Source organism: Salmo trutta, chromosome 27, assembly GCF_901001165.1.
Source record: "Salmo trutta chromosome 27, fSalTru1.1, whole genome shotgun sequence".
Lineage (NCBI taxonomy): Eukaryota > Metazoa > Chordata > Actinopteri > Salmoniformes > Salmonidae > Salmo > Salmo trutta.
The window spans coordinates 26,928,281-26,949,301 of NC_042983.1; the positions used below are offsets into that span (position 1 = coordinate 26,928,281).

Below are 21,021 nucleotides of genomic sequence, written 5' to 3' on the forward strand. Positions count from 1 at the left end.
TAGTGGTCAAAATCCTAGCAAGGCTGTATTGTCTTCAGTGAAAACCGCATTAAGATGATATTGCTCTTATCATTTTTTTTTACGTGTTGATTTGTGACTGTCAAGTTAGTTCATAATCGTAATTACAGCAAAGGCCCTTTGGAACGCAAACTACATTTATATTTTGTGACATCCCATAAGAACTACAATTTATCGCGAAACACTATCACCATAGTAACCATCTAACAAACTTTGTATTAGGACCATGGAGCGAGCCAGATCGCTTTAAATAATACCGGAATTACGAAAGGGTCGATAGCCTTTTGACGTGCCCCGAGGGCAACACTCGTTTGACTTTTATTACATGGAAATTGATGAGAAAACAAGGACACATAATGACTGATAAAAAGTTTCAAATTGGACCACCGGAGACTAGAACGACGCTTCCTGCCTACTATTGGTAATGTGGATGTGCTAGCTGGCTAACGTTACATCACACTAAAGACAACATTGGGTAGCCTCTTTTGTAACAATATAGTCATAACTGTATGTGGTTGACAACATAATTGTATGTATGTACACTGAACAAAAATATAAACGCAACATGCAATAATTTCATGATTGTACTGAGTTACAGTTCATATAACGAAATCAATCGATTGAAATAAATTCATTAGGCCCTAATCTATGGATTTCACATGAATGGGAATACAGATATGCATCTGTTGGTCACATATACCTTCGGCACCTACAGTGCCTTCGGAAAGTATTCAGACCCATTGACCTTTTCCACATTTTGTTACGTTACAGCCTTATTCTAAAATTGATTAAATCTACACACAATACCCCATAGTGACAAAGCAAAACACAGAAATAGCTTATTTGCATAAATATTCAGAGCTTTTGCTATGAGCCTCCAAATTGAGCTCAGTTGCATCCTGTTTCCATTGATCATCATTGAGATGTTTCTACAACTTGATTGGAGTCCACCTGTGGTAAATACAATTGATTGGACATGATTTGGAAAGGCACACACGTCTATATAAGGTCCCACAGTTGACAGTGCATGTCAGAGCAAAAACCAAGCCATGAGGTCAAAGGAATTGTCTGTAAAGTTTCCCGAGACAGGATTGTGTCTTGGCCAGTGGTGGAAAAAGTACCCATTTGTCATACTTGAGTAAAAGTAAAGATGCCTTAATAGAAAACGACTCAAGTAAAAGTGAAAGTCACCCAGTAAAATACTACTTCAGTAAAAATATAAAAGTATTTGGTTAAATATAATTAAGTATCAAAAGTAAATGGAATTGCTAAAATATACTTAAGTATCAAAAGTAAAAGTATTAATAGTTTCAAATTCCTTACATTATGCAAACCAGATGGCACAATAATAAAAAAAAATATATTTACAGATAGCCAAGGGAACACTACAACACCCAGACATTAATTTACAAACAAAGCATTTGTGTTTAGTGAGTCTGCCAGATCAGAGGCAGTAGGGATGTTCCCTTGACAAGTGTGTGAATTGGACCATTTTCTTGTCAAAATGTAATGAGTACTTTTGGGTGTCAGGGAAAATGTATGGAGTAAAAAGTACATTATTTTCTTTAGGAATGTTAAGTAAAAGTTGGCAAAAATATAAATAGTAAAGTAAAGATACAGTACCCCCAAAAAATACGTAAGTAGTATTTTAAAGTATTTTTACTTAAGTACTTTACACAATTTGTCAAGGCACAGATCTGGGGAAGGGTACCAAAACATTTCTGCAGCATTGAAGGTCCCCAAGGACACAGTGGCCTCCATCATTCTTAAATGGAAGAAGTTTGGAACCACCAAGACTCTTCCAGCCAAACTAAGCAATTGTGGGAGAAGGGCCCTGACCAAGAACCCGATGGTCACTCTGACAGAGCTCCAGAGCTGCTCTGTGGAGATGGGAGAAGCTTTCAGAAGGACAGCCATCTCTGCAGCACTCCACCAATCAGGCCTTTATGTTAGAGTGGCCAGACGGAAGCCACTCCTCAGTAAATGGCACATGACAGCACGCTTGGAGTTTTCCAAAAGGCACCTAAAGACTCTCAGACCATGAGAAACAAGATTCTCTAGTCTGATGAAACCAACATTGAACTCTTTGGCCTGAATGCCAAGTATCACGTCTGGAGGAAACCTGGCACCATCCCTATGGTGAAGCATGGTGGTGGAAGCATCATGCTGTGGGGATGTTATTCAGCGGCAGGGACTGGGAGACTAGTCAGGATCGAGGCAAAGATGAACTGAGCAAAGTACAGAGAGGTCCTTGATGAAAACCTGCTCCAGAGCGTTCACCTTCCAACAGGACAATGACCCTAAGCACACAATGCAGGATTGGCTTCGGGACAAGTCTCTGAATGTCCTTGAGAGGCCCAGCCAGAGCCCGGACTTAAACTCGATCGGACATCTCTGGAGAGACCTGAAAGTAGCTGTGCGGCGACACTCCCCATCCAACCTGACAGAGCTTGCGAGGATCTGCAGAGAAGAATGGGAGAAACTCCCCAAATAAAGGTGTGCCAAGCTTGTAGCGTCATACCCAAGAAGACTTGAGGCTGTAATCGCTGCCAAAGGTTCTTTAACAAAGTACTGAGTAAAGGGTCTGAATACTTATGTAAATGTGATATTTCAGTTTAGTTTCTTTTATAAAGTAGCAAAAATGTCTAAAAACCTGTTTTTGCTTTGTCATTATGGGATATTGTGTGTAGATTGATGAGGAAAATAAACAATTTAATACATGTTAAAATAAGGCTCTAACCTAACAAAATGTTGAAAAAGTCAAGGGGTCTGAATACTTTCCGAAGGCACTATATACAAAGTATGTGGACACCCCTTCAAATTCGTGGATTTGACTATTTCAGCCACACTCGTTGCTGACTGGTGTATAAAATCAAGCACACAGCCATGCAATCTCCATAGACAAACATTGGCAGTAGAAAGGCCTTACTGAAGAGCTCAGTGACTTTCAATGTGGCATCGTCATAGGATGCCACCTTTCAAACAAGTCAGTTGGGCAAATTTCTGCCCTACTATAGCAGCCCCGCTTAAGTGCTGTTATTGTGAAGTGGAAACGTCTCAGAGCAATAATGGCTCAGCCGCGAAGTGGTAGGCCACACAAGCTCACAGAATGGGACCGTCGAGTGCTGAAGCACCTAGCGGGTAAAAATCGTCTGTCCTTGGTTGCAACACTCAGTACAGAGTTCCAAACTACCTCTGGAGGCAACGTCAGCACAAGAACTGTTCATCTGGAGCTTCATGAAATGGGTTTCCATGGCAGAGCAGCCCCACACAAGCCTAAGATCATCATGCGCAATGCTAAGGGTCGGCTGGAGTGGTGGAAAGCTTGCCACCATTGGAAATGCGTTCTGTGGAGTGATGAATCACGCTTCATCTGGCAATCCAATGGATGAATCTGGGTTTGGCGGATGCCAGGAGAACGCTACCTGCCCCAATGCATAGTGCCAAATGTAAAGTTTGGTGGAGTTAATCTTAATTAACACTACAGCATAGAAGGACATTCTAGACGATTCTGTGCTTCCAACTTTGCGGCAACAGTTTGGGGATGCACAAATGAGGTCCATAGAGAAATGGTTTGTTGAGATCGGTGTGGAAGAACTTGACTGGCCTGCACAGAGCCCTGACCTCAACCCCATCGAACACCTTTGGAATGAATTATAATGCAGACTGCAAGCCAGGCCTAATCCCACAACATCAGTGCCCGACCTTACTAATGCTCTTGTGGCTGAATGGAAGCAAGTCCCTGCAACAATGTTCCAACATCTAGTGGAAAGCCTTCCCAGAACAGTGGAGGCTGTTATAGCAGCAAAGGGGGGACCAACTCCATATTAATGCCTATTATTTTGGAATGAGATGTTTGACGAGCAGGTGTCCATATACTTTTGGTCATGTAGTGTACCTTAAAAAAAAGGTAGGGGCATGTATCAGAAAACCAGTCAGTATCCGGTGTGACCATCATTTGCCTCATGCAGTGCGACACATCTCCTTCGCATAGAGTTGATCAGACTGTTGATTGTGGCCTGTGGAATGTTGTCACATGCCTCTTCAATGGCTATGTGAAGTTGCTGGATATTGGTGGAAACTGGAACATGCTGTAATACACGTCGATCCAGAGCATCCTAAACATGCTCAATGGGTGACATGTGAGTATGCAGGCCATGGAAGAACTGGAACATTTTCAGCTTCCAGGAATTGTGTACAGATTCTTGCGACATGGAGCCGTGGGTTATCATGCTGAAACATGAGGTGATGGCGGCGGATGAATGGCACGACAATGGGCCTCAGGATCTCGTCATGGTATCTCAGTGCATCCAAATTGCCATTGACAAAATGCAATTGTGTTCGTTGTCCGTAGCTTATGCCTGCCCATACCATAACCCCACCGCCACCATGGGGCACTCCGTTCACAACGTTGACATCAGCAAACCGCTCGCCCACACGACGCCATCTGCCCGGTACAGTTGAAACCGGGATTCATCCGTGAATAGCACACTTCTCCAGAGTGCCAGTGGCCATCAAAGGTGAGCATTTGCCCAATGAAGTTGGTTACGATGCCGAATTGCAGTCAGGTCAAGACCCAGGTGAGGACTACGAGCATGCAGATGAGCTTCCCTGAGACGGTTTCTGATCATTTGGGCAGAAATTATTAAGTTGTGCAAACCCACAGTTTCATCTGCTGTCCGGGCGGCTGGTGTCAGACGATCCCGCAGGTGAGGAAGCCGGATGTGGAGGTCCTGGGCTGGCGTGGTTACACGTGGCCTGCGGTTTTGAGGCCGGTTGGACGTACTGCCAAATTCTCTAAAACATTGTTGGAGGCAGCTTATGGTAGAGAAATGAACATTCAATTCTCTGGCAACAGCTTTGGTGGACATTCTTGCAGTCAGCATGCCAATTGCACATTCCCTCAAAAGTTGAGAAATCTGTGGCATTGCGCTGTGTGACAAAACTGCACATTTTAGAGTGACCTTTGTTTTGTTCCCAGCACAAGGTGCACCTGTGTAATGATCATACTGTTTAATCAGCTTCTTGATATGCCACACCTGTCAGGTGGATGGATTCTTTTGAGAAAGATGTAAACAAAATTGTGCACAAAATCTGGGAGAAATAAGGTTTTGTGCATATGGAACATTTCTGGCATCCTTTATTTCAGCTCATGAATCCTGGGATGAACACTTTACATGCTGCGTTTATATTTTTGTTCAGTATACATAATATTGACACATAACCTTCCATCTAGTCTCTTTGGACTGGAGCTTCCAACTGTTAATGAGCGCAACGTGAAAGTAGAAGGCTTTAATTTTGCTTTGACCCACAGGTACAAGGAAAAGTTGATGACCAAATGCCTGAAAGATGCAAAGAACAAACATCATCTCTCAGGTGCTTTGGATGGCCGTCGTTGGCGTTTTCTAAATGTGGGACTTGATGACTTCAGAGATGGGTATCCTACTGCTGGGACAGCGGTTTTCTCTCAGGCCCAGAGGGGCATGTCCCCTTCCATTTTTGGGATTCCAAGTCCTACATCTCTCTCTGATAAAACACAATGGAAGCGCTTCTCGAAAGAACAGGCTTGCTTCTCTAAGAAGAACCCTCAGCAGCAGGCACACCAGGAGCATGTGGCTGCAGTGGAGCTCAAACTCAAACAGCATCCTCTGGCTCTGTACCCACATTTAGAGCATAGCATGCCCCCAGAGGTGAGTGGCAGGTAGAGAAGACTAATCAGCGATGTAATCACATTGCAGATAAAAGTTGCCTCTTGATCCTTTTTGCAATAATTCATAAAGGGCTCTTACGCTGTTCTTACAGCAGGACTTTGTTTTGCTTACTTGTAAACACAATGTCCTACTGATTGTCTTTCATCCCATAGTTGTTTGATCAGGTGATATGTGTCCTGGACCCAGATATGTGTGTGAACAGAGCTTCTGCAGTGACTTCACCAGAAAAAGAGGAGCAGGCGGACGACTGCACTGAGCCGTGGGAAACCATCATGCAGGAATCGGAGTCAGAGAAGGAAGTGAGAGAGGGACCACCTGTCAGTGCAATAATGTAAGTAGATTTCTAGAGAAGTCTGTTTTGGGGCAAACTCTTCATTACTAGGGTATAAACTGTTCATCTAGTTGTATAACTACTGTTGTTAACCCTTTATTATTTGGCTGAAGGACAGACGATTTATTTGCAAAGAACCCTTACAAAGGGCTGCAAAGAAAGCAGAGCAGTGCCAAGGAAGACCAGATAGTAAACGTCAAACGACTGCGCTCCCCATCTCAAGACGAGGACATCAAGAAAGTCACTAAGCTTTTCTGTGACTGGGTCGCCTCATTGGTAAGCACAGCTAACAGAAACCAGCCAAGAAGGTGAGGAATACACAACCCAATTAAAAGGTCAAGTAAAGATCAGAATGATGAATCATCATCATATTCTAAATGACCTTGTAGAAGCAGGAACAGAGGCTTAATGATCTTAACCTCCCTGGTAAATGAATGGTTGACTCTCGCAGGGAGGAGAGAAAAACAACCTGACTGAATCCACCCTACTGGGCCTGTTTGTCAGTGGGTATGAGAAGAAGCCGTCCCTGACCTTCCCTATCCAGGTGGTTGAGCCTAAGAACGTGCCAGAGGACCTATGTAACTCTGTGGAGGATCTGCGCAGAGCCCACACCTGTGAAGACCCCTTAAAGGACTCAGAACCATACAAGGTATTGAGTGTCTCAGCTTGAGGCCCACAGAACTCACAACACACACAGATGGATGAAAATGTATCAATTGCTTGTACAGTTCTTCACTTTCTAAAACAGCATTATCCACAACTATGTCCACATCCTGCCTATGGAAAAAATATAAAATGCACATGTTCAACAGAGCAAACCAGGAACTAAAAGGCCCAAATATGGAGCATGGTACCTGGATACTAAAACATGGAAGAAAAGAGATGCTGATGAACCATTAAGAGACCCTAATGTCATCCCTGAGGACTTTGAGTTTCCTGCACAACCAAGTGAAATGGTGGGTCTTTGGTATAACTCTTACACTTGTCCTTGTTCTTTGTGGGTAAAAATGAGACAACTGGCTTTGACTATTAATCAGAATATCAATCCCAATTGACGGTTCAGGTAAAATTGTCTGATATAATTTGTCTTCTCAATAGGATGATGAACTGAAACAGATGCATGGGACTCAAGCGTTCAAGCAGTTCATCATCAGCAAAGGGCTGAGGGTACCTAGGGTAAGACAACATTGCGTCACATTTTTACACAGGACATTGCTTCACAGCACAGGTGTTTGAATTTCAATGTCAGTTAATATATACAGTACCAGTCAAAAGTTTGGACACACCTACTCATTGCAGGGTTTTTCTTTATTTTTTATTATTTTCTACATTGTAGAATAATAGTGAAGACAACATTTGAGATTCTTCAAAGTAGCCACCCTTTGCCTTGATGACAGCTTTACACTCTTGGAATTCTCTCAACCAGCTTCATGAGGTAGTCACCTGGAATGCATTTCAATTAACAGGTGTTCCTTGTTAAAAATATTATTTTGTGGAATTTCTTTCCTTCTTAATGCATTTCAGCCAATCAGTGTTGTGACAAGGTAGGGGTGATATACAGAAGATAATTCTATTTGGTAAAACACCAAGTCCATATTATGGGAAGAACAGCTCAAATAAGCAAAGAGAAATGACAGTCCATCATTACTTTAAGACATGAAGGTCATTCAATCCGGAACATTAAGAACTTTGAAAGTTTCAGTCGTAAAAATCTTCAAAACGCTATTATGAAACTGGCTCTCATGAGGACCACCACAGGAAAGGAAGACGCAGAGTGACCTCTGCTGCAGAGGATAAGTTCATTAGAGTTAACTGCATCTCAGATTGCAGCTCAAATAACTGCGTCACAGAGTTCAAGTAAGAGACACATCTCAACATCAACTGTTCAGAGGAGACTGTGTGAATAAGGCCTTCATGGTCGAATTGCTGCAAAAAAACACTATTAAAAGGACACCAATAAGAAGAGACTTGCTTGGGCCAAGAAACACAAGCAATGGACATTAGACCAGTGGTAATATGTCCTTTGGTCTGATGAGTCCAAATTTGAGATTTTTGGTACCAACTGCCATGTCTTTGTGAGACCGAGTAGGTGAACATATCGTCTGCATGTGTGGTTCCCACAGTGAAGCATGGAGAAGGTGTGATGGTGCTTTGCTGGTGACACTGATTGATTTAGAATTCAAGGCACACTTAACCAGCATGGCTACCACAGCATTCTGCGGCGATACGCCATCCCATCTGGTTTGCGCTTAGTGGGACTATCATTTGTTTTTCAACAGGACAATGACCCAACACACCTCCAGGCTGTGTAAGGGCTATTTGACCAAGGAGGAGAGTGATGGAGTGCTGCAACAGATGACCTGGCCTCCACAATCACCCAACTTGAGATGGTTTGGGATGAGTTGGACCGCAGAGTGAAGGAAAAGCAGCCAACAAGTGCATATGTGGGAACTCCTTCAAGACGGTTGGAAAAGCATTCCAGGTGTAGCGGGTTGAGAGAATGCCAAGAGTGTGCAAAGCTGTCATCAAGACAAAGGGTGGCTACTTTGAAGAATCAAAATATATTTTATATACGTTTTTTGATTACTACAGGATTCCATGTGTTATTTCATAGTTGAGATGTCTTTACGATTACTTTTCAATGTAGAAAATAGTAAAAAAATAAAGAACAACTAGTAGGTGTCCAAACTTTTGACTGGTACTTTAAATATTTGATCTGAAATTGGTTGGCTTTTAAACTTGGGTTTCTTTTCAGTTTCTGAGTACTCTCTTTGAAGAAGAGGAGGGAGACAGCCGATCAAGGCCAGATGGACCAGGCTCTGCTTCAACACGGAAGGGGACAGTGGTACTTTAGGCAGGTTTCAATAGGCAATATGTAGGGCAGTTACACAGTAGTATACTCAATTTGTCAAAACAAACTGACATAAAACATTTGACGCTACGCTGGTACAAAGGTTCTCCTCATTTTTCACACGTTTCCAAATCACTGACTGGCTGTCAATGCATGTACATCAAAGATCATCCTCAGTTACCTTGACTAATGACATCTTTCATGAATAACAACAATATCCTGCTAGCCTGTTGTTTATCCTCCTGTCATCATATTTGGTGCCAATCTATATTTGGTGTCAATTTTGCCATGTTGATAGTAACATGCCATGAACAAATTGTATACATAATAAAAGACAATTCACCATAATGATCATTGAGTGCCTTTACTTTTAAATACAAGTTTATTTTTGTTACACAAGTACACATTCACTCAGAGCCTTGATTGTTCTAAAGCTTCCTTTTGTCTTTGACATTTCTCATCCTCTTCTCCTGACCCTTTATCATAGAGGACATTTCTGAAATAAAGTAGATTATTATTACTTAAAATGCATTTTGTAGAGTTTCTTCACAGAAACTGTGTTCAAGATAAACTGTATTGTCCCAAATGTGGCAGTTATCTTATCGGACATAAACAGCAATGGATTTTTTCTGGATTAATCAGGAATTTCTGTTTTCATGAACTTGACCTATCCCCAAACCAATATAATCTGTGTCCTGATGACATTCCAGTTAAACAATTTGGTCTGGTACATGAGGCAGAGGGCCAGACATAACAAGGAACTCAGGATTCTCACAACTGTTACGTTTGGACAACATTGGGCAAATTCAAAACTCCTAATACAGATTCAGTTCTTTAGCACTGATGTCAGTCACTAACCACTGTGCTGCACAGCAGTCAGATGAACAGAAAAAAAACACTCTGTTCAACAAACCTTGGTTCTTCATCTGCAAGTCCTCCACTATGTTTTGGAGATTGTCCAGTTTTCCTTGCAAGTGCTTGCATGTGTGTCCTGTAAACTCAGCCTGCGGATTGGCCACTGGACAAACATTTCAAGTGAAACCACAAGTTACTCACTCAGAAGTCATCAAATTAGAGTTTTGAAATGTAAACATTATTATGATGCCATACTGTAAAGTAACCAAGGTTCTCCAAGGCCATTTCATTGGGGACATTGTCTCCCACATTGGTTACACAACAGAGTTGTAATAATGCTGAAGGCAGTGGGACTTACATGTGTGTGTGTCCATGAGAGAGCTTTCTGCCTGAGGCCTGCTCTGTGGTGGAGGTGTGGGGTTGTGGTCAGATGTCAGAAGCGAGTGTACAGGGGACCTGCGGCCCAGTGCCATGGCTCGAGGGGACGATGTGTAGCAAGGCAGAGATGCAGCAAAAGAAAAGTCATGGCCTGTAGAAATAGCAAACAATGTCTGAAGTGGAGGAATGGTTAACTGCTGAAAAACTGTATACCTTGATCATATCATGTTTGAAGGGGGACCACAGGGATGATAATGGGTCTAGTAGAGTGATATGAAAGGTGAAATTAGGAAAATAAAGCACATGATTGGTTGAGTGTGTTAAAATGGTTGATTGTACTAACAGAGAAACTCACTGGCGCTTGAGAAGGTGCTGTTTAAATTCCGCTCATCCAGATCAGTTGTCCTAAGGAGGTGAGCCACACCACTGCACATATTGCATACACAAACATGCATTAGAACGAAGCCACAGACAGACACTGCACATTCATGTGGCCTGAGGATTAGTAAAGCCAAAATACAGAGGTAGGGACCGGTTGCCAACAGCCATGCTCAGGCAGTCAGAAACAACAGGTTCAAGGATACAAGCTCTTACCTGCTGTTGGTCCCCTTTATCGTTTTGGCATTGCTTGTAACATTTTTGGTCACTTCGTTGCTGTAACAGACATTTTTATTGCATGAAATTTGAATGAAAGAAGCTCCACATGATTGTAGTTGATGGGATGATTGAGAACCAAAAAGAACACAAGCTCTGCATACATTGAGAAACATGTCACATGGCTGTGAAACATTTTTTGTGAAATAAACCACTGTGGTTTCAGAAACCAAGTGAATGACGCACAACAACAAAAAATGTGTGGGGGAAAACACGTAGCATGGTGATCTTTAACGTCACACTCAGAGACTTACAGTGTGGTCCTGTGATCCCTCTCTGGAACAGAGCTCCTTCTGAGGGTGCTTTTGTTAGTGTGTGGTCCAGGATTTTCAGAAATCACACCTCGTAGCTCTTTGACTAGGGATCGCAGCTCCGTGGTGGGGCTTTCCAGCAGCTGCTGAGGTTTCAACTGTAAGAGGGGTGAAGAGATGCTGAGTAAAATACCATTATGGGTTACACTATATACAACAAAAAAATCTATTGTTGACCATCTGGCATACTTCCATGCTTTGAATAAATTGGCTTAGATCCGGCTGTTCCGGAGTCAAGTCAAATGGTTGATGAACGAGTCTGTCATGCTGCCACAGGAATGCAATCAGGGAGTGTTTTTAATTTTGGGGAAGTCAGATGTGCTGTGCTTGTGTGTCTTTCTTTTCCACCACTGAAAAAACCTCAACAAAGCCAGGCCCTGGAAGGATTGGAGCCACAAGGCATTTTGTAGGAAGTTTCTGTATTGATCTACCTCTAGCAGGCACTTTGAGGGTAGTGCAGTCAGGGCTGTTGGGCTGGAGAGGGAAGCACGCTGAGCATTCCCTGTGGCTCGCAGGTTTTGGCCCTGCAGCGCATGCAGAAAAGACACAGCACTTGAAAAAGCATACATACAGCATAGAAGGCTATAGACAGTTTAGAGGAGAAAGGATATTCTGAGTACAATGCAAATCAAACAATAAAACAGCATATTCATTAGACCTCTATAGAGGCAGATGGACACCCATCCTAGTGAGCTGTACCTTCACATCCAGAGCATGCTGCAGCTTCAGCCGTACAAACTCCTGCTCTTGCAACTGGATGAAGTCTTGACAGTGGACAAAGCTCTCAGACATCTGAAGAACATCGTAGGTGTAAATGGGGGTCAGTCAGAGCGAGATGTATATTTCTCTTCATACTGTGTGATAAAGTAAGTAAATACAAGGTAGTGCCACACCACCTTGTGTAGGGCCGTCTCCAGTTTGGCCACTTTCTCCCTGAGCCGTCCCTCCAGGGAGCGGACGGTCTCCACCTCCGCTGCCACCTGTCTCTTCTCCTCAGTGACTGAAGCCAGCAGCTGGATCTGACGCTTACTCTCTAGACTCTGGTAACGCTTCTCCTGGGAAGGGAAAGACCATATTGAAGGACAGATTATTATACATTTAAGTGAACACAAGAATATCTTGCTGTTTTAAATCCCTACTTAATTAAGGACACAGGGCTTTTATCTGTGTGGAAGCCAGGGCATGTGTAATAACGATAGACATGACGTGGAGCACTAAAGTAGACATTGAGGTGTTCCTACCTCGGTCAGTTTGTCCATGGTCTCCTCCAGGAGCTGGATTCGGCCCTGGAGAGTGTCAATCTGTTCCCGCTTGGCTGTTATCTGCTTCTGCATCCCCATGGCAACCCTCAGGCCTGGACAGAGAAAGGGGAGACAGGGCAGAGAGGATCGAGTCAATCAAGGTCTATCTACTCTCATCTCTTTCTGTCGATTCAATGGAGGAGGAAATGAATCAACCAAATCCAAGGTGAAGTGTCACAATGAGTGACACAGAGCATGAAAGATAACAGAAGGGCCCGCACACTGAATAAGCTCCCAATTACCACATTTATCGACCACGTTTCGATCCAACACGGATCTTCGTCATGTCAAAAGAGCATCCATTTTGGGGGGGGGGGTACAAAAATTGTCATTACTTCCAGAACTATTTACTCATCAGTGTCCCTAGTCAGTCCTCTCTCATCTAAAAACTCATGCATAAACACATACAGTAGACTTCCCATAACCATATAAACACAGATCTCCGCTATAATATAATGATCTCAGTGATGTGCAGTGCTGACCGTGTCCGTCCGCTCCCTCCAGGGTCCTCAGGGTGCTCCTGGCCTGGTCCAGCTCAGCTCGGGTGGTCTTCAGCTGGGCCTTCAGACCCACCACCACACCCTCCTGCTCTTCACTCTTACTGCTGTGAAGCCTCTTCAACTCCTCATACTCCTCTGGGGGACAGACAGATGGTGAACAAGAAAAACAGACAATACATGCTGTACTGTTTTCCAACACAGTCTAGCAACATGATCATTGTTCTTGCCGTTTGCCACTGAAGACCTGTATTTTTCCCTAAAGACTGGAGAAATGGAAGCCGTTAAATCAAATCACTGAAAGGTCTTTATTATTGCAGAATTAATAAAGATCAAAATTCATACAAAAACGTTAGCATATAAGTGTTTGAATGAACAGAGAGTCGATGCATCATTTTATCTGTGAGGGGAATATTCTCATATGAAAGCCATCTAAACTCAGCAAAAAAAGAAACATCCTCTCACTGTCAACCTCGTTTATTTTCAGCAAACTTGTGTGTAAAAATACGTGTAAATATTTGTATGAACATAACAAGATTCAACAACTGAGACATAAACTGAACAAGTTCTACAGACATGTTATTAACAGAAATTGAATAATGTGTCCCTGGGGGGGGGTGGCGGCCTCCAACTGCATTAAGTACTGCTGTGCATCTCCTCCTCATGGACTGCACCAGATTTGCCAGTTCTTGCTGTGAGATGTTACCCCACTCTTCCACCAAGGCACCTGCAAGTTCCCGGACATTTCTGGGGGGAATGGCCCTAGCCCTCACCCTCCGATCCAACAGGTCCCAGACATGCTCAATGGGATTGAGATCCGGGCTCTTCGCTGGCCATGGCAGAACACTGGCATTCCTGTCTTGCAGGAAATCACACACAGAACGAGCAGTATGGCTGGTGGCATTGTCATGCTGGAGGGTCATGTCAGGATGAGCCTGCAGGAAGGGTACCACATGAGGGAGGAGGATGTCTTCCCTGTAACGCACAGCGTTGAGATTGCCTGCAATGACAACAAGCTCAGTCCGATGATGCTGTGACCCACCGCCCCAGACCATGATGGACCCTCCACCTCCAAATCGATACCGCTCCAGAGTACAGGCCTCGGTGTAACGCTCATTCCTTCGACGATAAACGCAAATCCGACCATCACCCCTGGTGAGACAAAACCTTGACTCGTTAGTGAAGAGCACTTTTTGCCAGTCCTGTCTGGTCCAGCGACGGTGGGTTTGTGCCCATAGGCGGCGTTGTTGCCGGTGATGTCTGGTGACGACCTGCCTTACAACAGGCCTACAAGCCCTCAGTCCAGCCTCTCTTCAGCCTATTGCGGACAGTCTGAGCACTGTTGGAGGGATTGTGCGTTCCTGGTGTAACTCGGGCAGTTGTTGTTGCCATCCTGTACCTGTCCCGCAGGTGTGATGTTCGGATGTACCGATCCTGTGCAGGTGTTGTTACACGTGGTCTGCCACTGCGAGGACGATCAGCTGTCCGTCCTGTCTCCCTGTAGCGCTGTCTTAGGCTTCTCACAGTACGGACATTGCAATTTATTGCCCTGGCCACATCTGCGGTCCTCATGCCTCCTTGCAGCATGCCTAAGGCACAGTCACACAGATGAGCAGGGACCCTGGGCATCTTTCTTTTGGTGTTTTTCAGAGTCAGTAAAAAGGCCTCTTTAGTGTCCTACCTTTTCATAACTGTGACCTTAATTGCCTACCGTCTTAACGACCGTTCCACAGGTGCATGTTAATTCATTGTTTATGGTTCATTGAACAAGCATGGGAAACAGTGTTTAAACCCTTTACAATGAAGATCTGTGAAGTTTTGATTTGGATTTTTACGAATTATCTTTGAAAGACAGGGTCCTGAAAAAGGGACATTTATTTTTTAACTGAGTTTATGACAGCCAGTGTACCTGTGAGGCAGACCAGTTGCATGCGTTGCACCTCTAGCTCAGCGGTGAGCTGCTGTTTCTCCAGCGTCAGCTCCTTGACACAGCAGCTCTGTTTGGACAGGCCAGCCTGCTGTACTCGCCTCTCCTGCTCCAGCACCGCCAAACACTCCTCACGCTGCTCCAAGCACGTCTGTAAAGGGAGGGACTCAGCAGGGTTGGAACGGTATATAGTAGGATAGCTTTGAAAACACACCCAAAAAGAAAAATATGGAGTATTATACAATCCAAGACAATGAACAAGTCTGAGGATTCCCCTTAGCAGCCTGAATGACCTCAAAATCTGGTCTTGATTTAGAAGCATGCCAAGTTCCCCCCCAGAGGGGTAGGAGACAACCAACCTTGAAACTAAAGTAGATGATCAAAACTAACTAACTAGCCAACTAACTAACCCTTAACTGTTGGATCTCCAGTTTGTGCTCATTGAGCTGGTTGCTGAGGCGGCTCTTCTCGTTGTGCAGGGAGTCAATGCTACGTCCATGCTGCACCGTCATCTGGGTGGTGCTCTCCATCTGCAGCCGCAGCAGGTCCACCATCTTCTCCCTGTCCTCCAGCTTGAGCCTCAGCACCTCAGTCTCTGCCCTGAGGGCCTGGCAGCTGCCCTGGGCTTCCTCCAGCCTGGCCCGTCCCTGCTGCAGCTCCCTGTCCCTCTCCTCCAGCAGCGCCAGGACCTTCTTCAGCTCCTCGTCCCGGTCACCCTTCAGGGCTTGCAGCCGCAGCTCCTCGTCCTTGGCCTTGTTCAGCTGGTCTGCGGTCAGTTCCAGCTCCCGTCGCACCACAGCCAGCTCCTTCTGCTGCTCCAGCTGATGCTTCTCGCTCAACAACTGGCAGAGGAGACAAAAAATAATGAGTGTTTGACAACTAAAGCCTTGGTGTCATCTTCCATTAAAAAAAGAAATGATGCTTGGTCTGCTCCTTCTCCAGGGCCAGCTGCTCACGGGCCTGCCGCAGCTCTGACTGACCCCACACATGTAATACACTACTGACTCTTATTCAAACATCTGTTTGATTTCATGGGTTTGAATTGATAAAAAAATAAAATAAACTTATCAAAGCCAGATTCATATTTATATATCAAACACAATGACAACACTGAGTTGTTGGAATCAAAGAATGTGCAATGTTAAGATAGTGTACCTCTTTCTACAGCAGCAGGGAGCTAAGGACGAACAGTATCCTTGCTGTTTGTGTCTGAGGCTGGGCTGTATTACCGTGAGCTGGCAGAGCCGAGAGTCCAGCTCCTCTGTCTGCTGGAGGGATCTGTCTCTCCCTCTCTGGGCCTCCCCCACCTGAGACTGGGCCTCGGCCAACAGCATCTCCAGAGCACCTACCTGGTACACAACATCATGACAACCCAAAGCATCAGAACCTTCACATAGAATATTACAATGTCTCCCTCCTAAACCTTTGTTTGAAAAGACTAAGGCCACTCTATTATTTTACATCACAACCGGCATGTGTGTGTTAGCTGTAACCTTGTCTTCATGGCCCTGCTGGGTGTCCAGTAGTTCGGAGCGCAGGACAGAGAGAGCTGACTCCAAGTCATTGACCTGACACTGGTGCACTGAAGCCTGGCTTTCACCTTGTTTTCTGGTGAAAGGAAATAATGCATTAATTTGGACACTTTCTGAAAGATTTGACTGAATGAAAAGATGAGTGACTTTATACATTTATTTTCATTTTTTTTGCATTTTACCCAGTTTCTCTCCCCAATTTCGATCTTGTCTCATCGCTGCAGAAGTGAAGGTTGGGTCATGCGTCCTCTGAAACATGACCCACAAACCGCGCTTCTTAACACCTGCCCGATTAACCCAGAAGCCAGCTGCACCAATACGTCGGAGGAAACACTGTTCAACTGACGACTGAAGTCAGCCTGAAGGCACCCAGTCCGCCACAGGGAGTCGCTAGACTGCGATGAGCCAAGTAAAGCCCCCCCGGCCAAACCCTCCCCTAACCCGGACGACGCTGGGCCAATTGGGTGCCGCCCTATGGGACTCACGGTCACAGCCGGTTGTGACACAGACTGGGATCGAACTCAGGTCTGTAGTGACGCCTCAAGCATTGCGATGCAGTGCCTTTGACCGCTGCGCCACTCGGGAGGCCCGAAAATAGAGAGCTTTGAATTTAATTCAACTCAGGAAATATGTAGATATAGTATTGCTAGATAATTCATGTCGCTCACTGTAACAACTCCACCTGGACATGCAAGCTGGAGGCAGTGCTTCTGGAGCTGCTCAATTTCTCAGTCAATATCACCACCTCCTGGTCATGAGTGGTAGTGAGCTGCTCCATTCTGGAAAAGAGTAAAGCAACTCAAGCAAGGCAACTTTACATGTCACCTCTAGGAACTTGCCTCGAACATACATGCGGTTTTAGGGTTACAACAAATTCTATACCAGACGGCCTTACATGCAGGTAATGTGGGCTATCAGATTAGTGAATGACTGTAATCCCAAGTCACTGAGACAAGAATTGTGGAAAGTTAATGAATATGCACCTTTCCCTTTGCTCCTTCAACATGATCTCTGCTTTCTCTTGGCATTTCTGTTCTTGAATCTCCATCTGCTCCTTCAGCTGGCACAATGAGTTTGGAATGGAAAATACAATGTCAAGAACAACATTTCAAACCCTTGATAAAAGTGTTGTGTGAAATAAAACATAACACACTGTCTTACCAGCAGAAGGCTTTCTCTCAGACTGTGATTTGCATGCTCCAAGTCGTGTACTACTTTCTCCACTGCAACACCCAGTGCGTCCTGGCTGGTGTACAAATTGTTTCCACAACGTTTTTCGTAAGCCAACAGCGTGGAGTACACCTCCTGTAGTGTCCGCTCCCTTGACTCTGCTCTCCTACTCTGTGACTTTGCTTCATCCTCAGCCTCCAGGAGCCTCTGGTCCCCGATCTGTTTAGTGGCTTGCAGCTCCCTGATCATTGCTTGCATTTTCCCCATTACATCTGCCTGTTTTCTGCTCTCTTTCATTCTGAGGGACAAAACAATTAACACCCAATTGACACTCACTGGTTGAATTAACGTTGTTTCCATGTAATTTCAATTAAATTAGGTGGAACCAACGTGAAATAGATGTTGAATTGACGTCTGTGCCCAGTGGGCATTGAAGGGACTGTAAAACATGTCCTATACTCCCGTTGCAAAGAACCTGTATGTGTCCAAAGGTATACAGTACAAATGGCCTACAGTGCAACAGTTTCAGATTCAATTACCTTAGATCAGCCAGGGCATCTTTCTCAATCTGGAACTCCTGCAATTTTGTCTGCAGCTTGATGATGGACTGACGGAAGTAGAACTTCTGCTGTTCATGAAGCTCATGTGTCTGAAAAAGTATTAGCAAAGGTTGCAATCAATGGCACCTCGTGGCAAAGAACTGCACGGATTTTGATATTAGAATCATTGAGTTCAAGAGGCCTTCCATAATAATATATAACTCTCACCAGGAAAGGAGAAGAAAAATAGGACTGTATCTCACACTAACCTCACTCAGCTGCTTTTGGAGCTCCGACACCTGTTGAGAGTAGTCCCCTATTGCATTTTCCAAAACATCTTTCCCAGGGAAAGTTATGCCACTTCTGACCAGCTCCAGGCCATATGTAAGAGGCTGGATCACAGACAGCACTTCTGAGTTCTCCTCCGATGAACCATCTGTAAAATAAAAAAAATGTAGTGGCAATAAGGAACACTTATCACAGCAAACTACTACAAGTAGTTTCATAACTCAAAATAGGCTAGTGACATATTTGGTTGTGACAATAGCTCCGATGTGTAACTGTATAGCTAGTACTGGTTATATTTTTCTTCATGACACAAGAAAACCACATACTCACCCATAAAGATGGGAAAGTAATTCATTTGTGAAGGTGAGCTGCTGGGACATGTGCGTCCCATTTTCTCCATGGTAATTTTAGTTGCATGTTCCACCTCTTCTTGCAGCATTTGGGTCTCCTTGGTTCGTCTGTCAAGCTCCTCACTGTAAAGAAAGAACGTAACAAACTTCCTTCCAAATGGATGACGGTTCATGGTGCAAAAGGCAGACAATCTGTTTTCAAATACTAGCGTTATGCTAGTGTTATGAAAAAGGATGTGGGGGAGTTAGTTAACTAGAGTAATTTAAAGAAAAGGGCAAAATTACCTCAACTCATCCAGATTGTTGTACCTTCTAGGGACAGTGCTTGTGTCATTTGTTCCTGTAAGTTAGAGGTAGCTTGCTAAATTAGAAAGCCAAAGAGGGATTGCTCAGTGCTGCCACTGATGCCAGGAGAATCAGCACAGTGATGTGATAAGACCGTGAACTTTGCTAGAATGTTAGTAGTTAGCAATCTTATACACTATATATACACACACACACACACACACACACACACGTATGTGGACACCCCTTCAAATTAGTGGATTTAGCAATTTCAGCCACACCCGTTGCTGACACGTGCATAAAATTGAGCACACAGCCATGGAATCGCCATAGGAAACATTGGCAATAGAATGGCCTTACTGAAGAGCTCAATGACTTTCAACGTGGTGCTGTCTTAGGATGCCACCTTTCCAACAAGTCAGTTAGTCAAATTTCTGCCCTGGTCAACTGTAAGTTCTATTATTGTGAAGTGAAAACATCTAACGGCTCACCCACGAAGTGGTAGGCCACCCAAGCTCACAGAATGGGCCCGCTGAGCGCTGAAGAGCGTATAAATAGTCTGTCCTCGCTTGCAACACTCAGTACAGAGTTCCAAACTGCCTCTGGTATCCACGTCAGCACAAGAACTGTTCATCTGGAGCTTCATGAAATGGGTTTCCATGGCCAAGCAGCCGCACACAAGCCTAAGATCACCATGCACAATGCCAAGCGTTGGCAGGAATGGTGTAAAGCTCACCACCATTGAACTTCAGAGCAGTGGAAACACGTTCTCTGGAGTGATGAATCGCACTTCACCATCTGACAGACTAATCTGGGTTTGGCAGATGCAAGAACACAACCTGCCCCAATGCATAGTGCCAACTGTAAAGTTTGGTGGAAGAGGGCTGTTTTTCATGGTTCAGCTTAGGCACCTTAGTTCCAGTGAAGGGGCATTTTAATGTTGCAGCATACAATGACATTCTAGACGATTCTGTGCTTCCAACTTTGTGGCAACAGTTTGGGGAAGGCCCTTCCTGTTTCAGCATGACATTGCCCCCGTGCACAAAGCGAGGTCCATACAGAAATGGTTTGTTGAGATCGGGGGGGCGACCAACTCCATATTAATACCCATGATTTTGGAATGAGATGTTCGACGAGCAGGTGTCCACATACTTATGTAGTGTAGCTAGCTAACGTTAGTTAGGTTAATTTACTTACTTGTTGTTGGAATCTCGTGCAATAAGTCATCAAACAATTCAGAGGATTTGTAAATAGATAAATTACTATCTTTGGATGTGGAATTTTGAAATCCAGATGACATTATCCGTTGTTAGCTAGCTAGCGTATTGGATAGCATGTGGAAATCAACCAGCGCCTGCAAGCAACAAGTAGTAGCGAAGCTTCATCGCCATGGAAACTGTTGATTTCGCGCTTTCTTCACTCAGAGTTGGTGGATTTTAGAAATAGGAACTCCCCAAAGTTGTTGCTAAATCTGGACGTTTGTAGATACCATCTCAAGAACAAACAGAAATATGGTTACTTTTCCGTTAAAACAAAATATTGAAGGGTAGTAAAACAAAAGTCAGTCGGTCGTCACTAGTTACCACAGCCATTAAGCCATATGCCGCGTTCAACACAACTGGGAACTCGGAAAAATACAAGGTCAAATCATGACGTCAGTGATCTTCAGGCCGGAAAGTCGGCGCTCTAGAAAGAGGCCGAGTTCCCGAGTTGGATGACCGTTCAAATCGATATTTTTCCCAATCGGATCATTCCGAGTTCCCATTGTTTTGAACGTTCTGAAGTCGGAGATTCCCGAGTTCCCAGTTGTTTTGAACACGTCATGGTAATTCGGAAATCTTCGACGTCCGACTTCAGTGCGTTCAAAATATCTGGGAACTCGGAAAAAAACGAGCTCCGACTGGGAACAATCGATTTGAACGGACTTCCAACTCGGACCTCTTTCTTGACCTGAAGATTCCTGACGTCCATTACGTATTTTTCCCGAGTTCCCATTTGTTTTGAATGCAGCATATGATGGAAA

The 21,021-nt window shown here is 44.3% G+C and overlaps 2 protein-coding genes across 6 annotated transcripts; one reads left to right on the plus strand and one right to left on the minus strand.

The window, feature by feature from the left end:
* Positions 1 to 227: 227 nt before the first annotated feature.
* Positions 228 to 9,259, plus strand: fam47e (family with sequence similarity 47 member E). Of its 3 annotated transcripts, none has more exons than XM_029717552.1 (8): positions 228 to 493; positions 5,333 to 5,708; positions 5,882 to 6,060; positions 6,174 to 6,336; positions 6,512 to 6,709; positions 6,873 to 7,016; positions 7,159 to 7,236; positions 8,816 to 9,259. In XM_029717552.1, exons 2-8 carry the CDS (start codon positions 5,349 to 5,351, stop codon positions 8,912 to 8,914), a joined length of 1,221 nt encoding a protein of 406 aa, XP_029573412.1. In that variant the 5' UTR covers positions 228 to 493; positions 5,333 to 5,348; the 3' UTR covers positions 8,915 to 9,259. The 3 variants fall into 3 exon arrangements, with proteins under 3 accessions (XP_029573412.1, XP_029573410.1, XP_029573411.1); XM_029717550.1 differs by having other exon boundaries at positions 228 to 439; XM_029717551.1 differs by lacking the exon at positions 8,816 to 9,259 and adding an exon at positions 8,340 to 8,389 and having other exon boundaries at positions 228 to 439.
* Positions 9,260 to 20,681, minus strand: LOC115164772 (coiled-coil domain-containing protein 158). 3 transcript variants are annotated; one of them, XM_029717554.1, is made up of 23 exons: positions 20,196 to 20,676; positions 18,999 to 19,053; positions 18,694 to 18,836; positions 18,345 to 18,511; positions 18,076 to 18,185; positions 17,528 to 17,834; positions 17,350 to 17,426; positions 17,035 to 17,145; positions 16,328 to 16,442; positions 16,064 to 16,183; positions 15,245 to 15,676; positions 14,817 to 14,985; positions 12,893 to 13,045; positions 12,351 to 12,463; positions 12,006 to 12,164; positions 11,809 to 11,901; positions 11,541 to 11,633; positions 11,053 to 11,207; positions 10,739 to 10,798; positions 10,500 to 10,570; positions 10,125 to 10,295; positions 9,825 to 9,929; positions 9,260 to 9,407 (listed from the first exon to the last, which is right to left on the minus strand). In XM_029717554.1, exons 1-23 carry the CDS (start codon positions 20,296 to 20,298, stop codon positions 9,340 to 9,342), a joined length of 3,150 nt encoding a protein of 1,049 aa, XP_029573414.1. In that variant the 5' UTR covers positions 20,299 to 20,676; the 3' UTR covers positions 9,260 to 9,339. The 3 variants fall into 3 exon arrangements, with proteins under 3 accessions (XP_029573414.1, XP_029573413.1, XP_029573415.1); XM_029717553.1 differs by having other exon boundaries at positions 10,488 to 10,570; XM_029717555.1 differs by lacking the exons at positions 9,260 to 9,407; positions 9,825 to 9,929; positions 10,500 to 10,570 and having other exon boundaries at positions 10,193 to 10,295; positions 20,196 to 20,681.
* Positions 20,682 to 21,021: the final 340 nt, after the last annotated feature.

Bases quoted from the DNA above. Each gene is read 5' to 3' on its own strand.
- fam47e (XM_029717550.1), top strand. From the start codon at position 354: ATGAGAAAACAAGGACACATAATGACTGATAAAAAGTTTCAAATTGGA. The intron at 5,709-5,881 runs GTGAGTGGCAGG...TTCATCCCATAG, and splicing joins AGCATAGCATGCCCCCAGAG to TTGTTTGATCAGGTGATATG. The intron at 7,017-7,158 runs GTGGGTCTTTGG...TCTTCTCAATAG, and splicing joins CTGCACAACCAAGTGAAATG to GATGATGAACTGAAACAGAT.
- LOC115164772 (XM_029717553.1), bottom strand. From the start codon at position 20,298: ATGTCATCTGGATTTCAAAATTCCACATCCAAAGATAGTAATTTATCT. The intron at 18,186-18,344 runs GTTAGTGTGAGA...ATACTTTTTCAG, and splicing joins TCCAAAAGCAGCTGAGTGAG to ACACATGAGCTTCATGAACA. The intron at 16,184-16,327 runs GTTACAGCTAAC...GTTGTGTACCAG, and splicing joins AGCAGGGCCATGAAGACAAG to GTAGGTGCTCTGGAGATGCT.